This window comes from Papilio polytes, unplaced genomic scaffold (genome assembly GCF_000836215.1).
Source record: "Papilio polytes unplaced genomic scaffold, Ppol_1.0 DF823923.1, whole genome shotgun sequence".
NCBI classification, from domain to species: domain Eukaryota; kingdom Metazoa; phylum Arthropoda; class Insecta; order Lepidoptera; family Papilionidae; genus Papilio; species Papilio polytes.
This window is the reverse complement of record NW_013525281.1, coordinates 6,702,226-6,709,883: the sequence shown is the minus strand read 5'-3', so window position 1 is coordinate 6,709,883 and position 7,658 is coordinate 6,702,226. Positions and strand designations below refer to the sequence as shown.

General features: G+C 36.0%; 2 protein-coding genes across 2 annotated transcripts in view; one reads left to right on the top strand and one right to left on the bottom strand.

Moving 5' to 3' along the window:
* Positions 1–4,965, bottom strand: part of LOC106102486 (beta-hexosaminidase subunit beta-like) — a 9,719-nt gene extending 4,754 nt beyond the window's left edge. Inside the window, 10 exon segments of the mRNA XM_013281984.1 lie at positions 119–321; positions 397–480; positions 578–704; positions 1,001–1,148; positions 1,151–1,183; positions 1,269–1,381; positions 1,947–2,155; positions 2,447–2,556; positions 4,005–4,221; positions 4,408–4,965. Coding sequence (XP_013137438.1) covers positions 119–321; positions 397–480; positions 578–704; positions 1,001–1,148; positions 1,151–1,183; positions 1,269–1,381; positions 1,947–2,155; positions 2,447–2,556; positions 4,005–4,221; positions 4,408–4,581 — 1,418 coding nt within the window. The 5' untranslated portion in view covers positions 4,582–4,965.
* Positions 4,966–5,590: 625 nt separating this feature from the next.
* LOC106102488 (ER membrane protein complex subunit 7) lies at positions 5,591–6,502 on the top strand. The gene has a single exon (XM_013281986.1). It carries the CDS (start codon positions 5,744–5,746, stop codon positions 6,416–6,418), a length of 675 nt encoding a protein of 224 aa, XP_013137440.1. The 5' UTR covers positions 5,591–5,743; the 3' UTR covers positions 6,419–6,502.
* The last annotated feature ends 1,156 nt before the right edge of the window (positions 6,503–7,658 follow it).

Below are 7,658 nucleotides of genomic sequence, written 5' to 3'. Positions count from 1 at the left end.
ACCACAACAATATTATTGACGCCAGTAGAGGATAGTGAACAGCAATTATTTCTAAACAAACTTTACATCTTTATCGAATCGAATAAACGAATCGTACACTACATGTAAGTTAAGGTACCTCGATATAACATTCCTGTTGTCGACCATCTCTCCCCACATGCAAGCCTCGCCACCGAGCACACCGGCGGGCAGCGTGTCGTTGCCGGTCGCGTCACGCACTACTCGCCGCGGGTCCACCATGTACAACTGCGACCACTCGTTACCCAGGTAGTCCAGGTACCACGCCGACGAGAAGAGCACACGGTGACCGGCTTCCAGCACCTATGCAAACAAACACTAATATATGACTTTTCTGATTCTTTAAACTCGATATGGCTTTGTTCCTAACAATATTACCTTCACCATTTCATCAACCCACATACTCTTCCAAACTTGCACGAGTGTGTCATTTGTCAAAGGTACATCTTCATCGAACACTTCCTGAAATACACAAAACATATTTTAATTTGTTACGTAAGTTAGTTATTTTTACGACTCTTTGCTGGAAATAAATTTTCTCGTTCTCTTGTATACCTACTTGCCAGACGACGATCTTGGATCCATCAGCGAGCAGTGGTATGGTGTTTTGCATGAAGAGAGCGTGCAGCTCCTCCACCTTTAAGCCGTTTTCTTGTATGTATTCGCGGATCTCTGGGTTCGAACGCCTGTGGACAATTACAAATCATTACTAATGCACCAGGAGATCCACTAAGATCAGATGATGCTCTCACATCATTCACAGCTATAGATCCATTAATGTTATAATTAAACCCCAACTAATTTAGGAATTATACGAGGTACTTCAGTGAGAGTGATTATCTCCGTTTCAAAAATGCTTTCAAAAACGAAACTACTTAATCGCACGAAATGTTTATTTTTTTAAATTACTTTAAAACAGTTAAGGTTTTAATTATATTTTACTGAATATAGTTAATTTTGATTATCTATAAAGTTAGTTTACCAGCAGTCTATCTCAACCTCGTCCCCACCGATGTGTAGATACTTGTCTGGGAACCAGGTCTGCACCTCGTGGAAGAGGTCGCGGATCATTTTGTAGGTGACGTTCCGGGTGGGGTTCATGGGACCAAGACCCACGATCTCGTTCTGGTATTGGGGTACGCATTTCCCCACGATCGCGTATGACCTGTTCGCGAAAGTCTCGTTTTCAATAATTTTCTTATAACTGTAATAATGTATCTTCGAATAGTTTAAAATAAAAATACAATTACCAGGCACGTCAAACTCTGGCAGGACCCTGATGCCGCGCAGCCGAGCGTACTCCACAATTTGTGCAATATTGTCTTTCGTGTACACCATGGAGGAATGATACGCGCCATGCAGGCTGTCACACACATATAAATAAATAAATTTAGTAAATTTGCATTTTAGCTAGATTCTAACTATACTTTATAAGATAAATAAATAAATAAGATAAATGAAAAGGTATTTTGTTAGAAGACAAACTACAAGTAACTTACAAAATAAACAAAGAAAACAACTATTTGACTGCGTATATAATAAGTGTAATTAAGCGAATAAATTTTTTGATAAGAAAACGTTTAGATATTTTATTTTACCCATTCATTAGAAGGAATGCGTTTCTAATTCATTAGTAACTAATCACATTTTTACTTAAACTATCCTTTACAACTTCAATTCAAAAGAAGGAGACAGGTGAAACTATTTAGAGGGAAATTTGACAGAGAAGGTAACTGAAGTACTCGAGAATATTTTGGACAAACCCATTTTTTGTCTAATTCCGAGCTGACGATATCACGGTCGACCGCTAGTTCTGTAGTATATTCTTTACAATACTTTTGTATTTCATAAAGGAGCGTGGGATTTGTAAAAAGGATTAATCACAAATAACGCAAAACAGTGCATTCAGGATGTTACCAATGACTAACCTAAGGTCAGGGAACTTCTCGCTCTGGTATGGGAAGCTCTGGTCATCGACGATGTGCCAGTGGAGGACGTTCATCTTGTTGATGGCCATCGCGTCGAGCGTGAGCAGGATGTTGGCCACCGAGATGTAGTGCCGGCCCGTGTCCAGTAGCAGCCCGCGGTGCGCGTACTCCGGAAAGTCCACTATTGTAGATGTATTTATCCTCAGCTCCTGACATGGAACATGGATACAATAAGACAAGTCTGACAAGACCTTAGAGTAGCCGGAAAAGAAGTTCCCGTTGCAAGGACATCGTCAAATGCGAATAAAAAAATTAAATGTTTTATTTTTAAGTATGTATAAAATTAAAACAAAATTTGATAATGACCTTTTATTCTCTAAATTCTATCGGTAACTTTTACCGTTTTTTACATTTAGACAAGTCATCACTAGTTGTCAGAGTTCAAGTTCAAGTGATGCGCGTAGGTCAAGCAATTCAAAAAATAGCGGTTTTGGTCTTACATTCATGTCATTCGAAAGGTAGAACTTCTGTGCGAATGTCTCGAGGCCGCGGAGAGCGCCCCAAACGGAGGCGCTCGTTAGCACTGACACTTCTGATACCGTCAATGTGTCTGGAAGCAGATCAATCATGTTAAAATTTGACAGTGGTTAAGTCCACTGTATCATCATACTGCGGCAGAAACACCGAATCAACCGGTGCAATACCACGACTACATAGACCAGTATCTGTTTTTTTATATCTCTATTTTGACGAATTAAGCGCTGGACTTAAGACCAGAGCAAATAGAAGCAATATAAAATTGCGACTCATGTAAGCAGCGATGCAACCTTCATTCGCAGTGCACAATAAAATTACTGACATTATGCTTTCATTGTCATCATAATTACTTACCCGAACTTAATATTAAATCATTGAATACGAAAGCGCATAAATATGTCAACAATGGACAACACTAAACAGGAATACGTAAGATGTAGATATTCATATCGTCTAGAAAACAAAGAAAGGAAAAGAGGTAAGTGTGGATTACGATTTTGTATATTTGTGTGTATTACTATAATTGGCAACATATATGAAGCACATAATAATCTTAAATAGCCACTCGATTGAATCTAAAGGCCAATACGCTCACGGTTCATTCACGCGAATCATAATTACTGATTGATATAAAGTATTGTTGATAATGATGTTTATTGGCCTTCAAAATAAACACTATTGTATTTTAAGTGCATTTGTATTTATTTGTTAATTTTATTTTACCGCAAAATGTAAAAGTATTTATAACGATTTATGTAATAATCAACCTGCCCTTGTCCCGAGGCACAATATGTACTACTCTTATACTCTTCCAAACATCCCTATCAGCCGTTATATTTTTATGACGACATCTTCATATGTATAATTAACATTGTACTCGTATATTTGGTATTATTATTGTTGATATTTCACAGCGGTTAGAGGAAAAACACTGTATAAAACATAACTACTGTGACGGATTTTAGTTTAAAATATTTATCGTATATTAATAGTAACAGTCATCTTAACGTGAAAAATATTTTGGCATTGGTTAATAAAACTGTGTTTTGACTGCAGTAACAATTGCGTTACATATTGTTATCCCTGTTTTGTCAAAGAGAATGTAAGGGACGTCGAAATGTAAAAGTTTCAATGCAGTCAAAGTCTGAAGTTATTTAGACAATAATCTAAAATTAATTTTGTTTGTTTCCGTAATCTTGGCGTCACGCCTGAGGCGCACTATCACGCCACAATAAGTACTATCATAAGCCAGTACACTGTCTAGCTACTGCTAGATTTAATAAACAAGACAGGACATTTAATAAACAACAAAGGTAACTTTAATTTTAAAAAAAATCCCCGAGAATAATTGGACATCTTACTATGTTAAATGACCTGCGATGCGAAATGTAGATTCAATAGTTTGTATTACAACTCATTGGAAGTTAAGAGATTGTAATTGGGCCTAATGTACGTGTAAATTACAGATTAGCAGAGTTGGACATTTTACATGTAGTTACAATGTTGAACATAAAAACTTACATTTTTCGTCCATTTCTAAATAAGGATAGTCTTCGCATGGTTCTGTCAGTTCCACTTGTAGCTCCCGCAAGACGCCCCGCGCCAAAGTCTGGACTTCCTCTACATGTCGCTCGCTCCTCGGGGCCGACGTTTGGTCTTGCTGCGGTGCTCTGCTCTTCACGATGTACGAGTATCTTTCGATTGCCGAAGTAAGTATATCGCATGTGTTATTCGTCACCTAGAAACAAATTGGAAATCCTTGAGCGATCGAGGCCCACATTTATATATTTACTTCATTATTTTTATGAACTCTATAAATAAAAATCAATAATTTTAACAAGCTACGTTCTTGTGTAGCATACTTCGTATAAAAGTTGCAATATTTAACAGTTCAACTAATTAAAAAATAATATTTCTTACTTACTTTAACTTTAAAATTAGAAGGGTCAAAGGTGAAGTAAGTAAATTCCGTAACTTCACTTCGGGGTTTCGGCCAAACCTCTCCTTTAGTCGGTGGATACTTGGGTCCGGGGTTAACAACAGACATTGAGTTAACATTTACAGTTAATATCAGAAGTATTGATAAAGAGCGTAACATTTTGATCACAAGAATTGTAACATAAAATTAGTTTCCGGGGAAATGTTCAGTCGTCGCGAGCAGTTACGATCGATATACAAGTGAGACTCTTATGGCTGCGGCTGTTTGAATACATCGCCAGCGGACCATTAGCGAGTTATAAACAAAATAATAAAATAACTACTGATAACATCGATAACCTTTCCGACACGCCCCGTGCTGTATGGATGTAGGAATACAATGTACGTAACTATTACAGTAAATATGGTTTAACAGAAATGCTATTTTTGAATTACAATCCGAAATCAAGTGTAATGTTTTTCTTCTATTTGAAATACATAAATGACGTAATGCTATAAATAACGATATTTACTTTCGTTTTAACTTGGTCTACTAAGGTTTTATTTGAGTCTATGAAATACTGCGCATGTGAACAGCGCAGCTTACAGAGAAAACTCGGCTTACAGTCTAGAGGAGAGTGTCAAATTGTCCAACTCTTGTTTTAATTGATCAACGAATTAGTGGCTGATTGCCAAGAGCATTCAATCCTAACATACCAAACCTCATAGTTATTTTTCGTTTTCAATAGTCGAGAGCGTCGCTGAACCTCAAAACGTCACTTGTATAGACCAAGTCTTACTTAGCCGTTGTAGGTATGATAAGAGGTCATTGCATTATAATTTAGCCCTCTCTTTGTAAAAATCTTACAATTTAGCATGAAAATATATTACTTTTGTGTCTAGCTGTATATGATTATAAATAGATAGGCGGTTGTTTGGAAATAACGGCTTTTGCTTGGTTGTGACTTAATTAAGCTGATGTTAAGTACAGTTAGGTCCACCGCTATTATAAATTTGAAAGCTGTACATCGCGACCAACCACAACTATCAGCGCCAAAATAGCGAAAATCAAATAGACAAATAATACTATAGCCTGTCCATTTGTAGAGGTCAGTGCGGCATATGGCAACAACTATTTAAAAAGTCACGTCAACGTCAACATAATTTGACGTCTTATGCCATTATTTTCATTGATCATTGTAATTGAAAACTTGTGATTGTGAACGATTTGTGAATCTTGAATACTATCCTTGATGATAATGTAAAATTGTTTCGTAGTATATGAAAACTAATTACTTTTTGTCACAGAAATTATCATCGATCGTTCAAATACAAATCAAAATATGAATCAAATATCCTCAATTATTCTTATCATTTGTTCATTTGCTTCTATATCACATGCAGTTAACTCCGTTGAAGAAGATATTAGCAACGGAAGATATGTTATTGAGGGTCGCGTCGTGCCGCCTGAAGAACAGGAACAAAAGAATTGGCAAACACAAACACGGATTCATGTAAACGGCGGAGAGTACATCGGGTTCATCAAAGAAGATGGATCATTTACAATCCACAACGTTCCTACAGGATCTTACGTGGTGGAAGTTGTTAACCCGGACTATATGTACGATCCGGTACGCGTGGAAATAAACTCTAAAGGAAAATATCGCGCTAGAAGAGTGAATTACATTCAGACATCGCAAGTTATCCAAGTGCCTTATCCACTTAGAATGAAAGCCTTGACTCGTTTCAGATATTTCCAAATACGCGAACAATGGAGGTTAACCGACTTCTTGTTCAACCCTATGGTTATTATGATGGTATTACCACTTCTTCTTATCATGGTGTTGCCAAAAATGATGAACGATCCTGAAACTAAAGACGAATTGAAACAGATCACAAATTTGGCCAAGATGTCGGAAATTCCTGAAATGTCTGAAGTATTTACAAACTTGTTCAGTGGGGGCACTACTACGAAATCGTCCACATCCAAAGCTAAGCAAATTAAGAAGCGACAATGATGTTTGTTATAATTGTACTGTAGGTTATAGTAATCCTCTTGTTTTCTAGACATTATGTTCAACATTAAATTATTATCTAATTTATGTGACGTTCATTTAAATCTTTTATACCTATTCCATTCCACTACACAAGTATTTAATCAATTCTGGTGTTTCTTTAGTTGTCGGTAAGTAACCACCACACAGCCCAATAAGTCTCGGAAGCACTGCCTATTTATGGGACAAAAATATATAAAAAATATAACATAACCTTAACAAATCTATACTAATTTTATAAAGAGGACTGATTTGTATTTTTTGTATGTATTGAAATAACTCAAAAACTACTTCACCAATTTCGCAAATTCTTTCACCATTAAAAATCTATGTTATTGGTGAGTACCATAGGCTATGTTTTTATTATTTTTTTAATTTTACGCAAGCGAAGTTGCGGGCAACAGCAATTTCCATGCCACATCAAATACCTATAAAATCCCTGTTAGACAAGGGATTTTTTTTTATAAGACATTTTAATAAAATAAAAAAAACTGCTTATCAACACCACTCTATCTCTCAAAATACCAGTAGAATTACAAATTCATGGCTAGCTTTTCAGCCTAAACTTTAGGCATTAAGGAATAATCCATGGAATTAAAATGAAATAAAAGACAGGATTTACATAAAACAATATTTGCTGTCCAGACAATAAGTACAAGACAAAATATCAAACAAAAATAAAATGGACAAAATATTCAACTTCATTGAAGTGGATACTTCCAAAAACATGTACTAAAATATACTAGAAATGTATAAATCATACAAAATTATCACCTACAGTATCAACTGCTAACATTGACTGCTGTTTCTGTATTAAAAGACAAATATATTAGTACTTGTTCATATTAAATAGTGGGAATGGTTGCGAAATTTCAAACAACGAATATGATATAAGCGAGTGTTCATACTAAAAGAGGGGGGCAATGCGTTAGCGGCGACATATTATGAATATTCGTGGGATCGTTTCGTAACGTCATCGATAAAATTTGTATTCGATGAGTATTTCCCGTTGGGTCGGTCGATCGAGCGAATTAGAAGTCGTATTCCCATTTGACCGATTATGATTTATCTTATTTATGACTTATATGATTATGACTTTAACGTAAACAAGCACCTACGCATAATTTTATTGTCAAGTATGCTATACTGTACAGGCCCAGGATAACGGGAAAGGCACAATTAAAGTTATATTTATTTCATTTTT

Bases quoted from the DNA above. Each gene is read 5' to 3' on its own strand.
- LOC106102488 (XM_013281986.1), top strand. From the start codon at position 5,744: ATGAATCAAATATCCTCAATTATTCTTATCATTTGTTCATTTGCTTCT.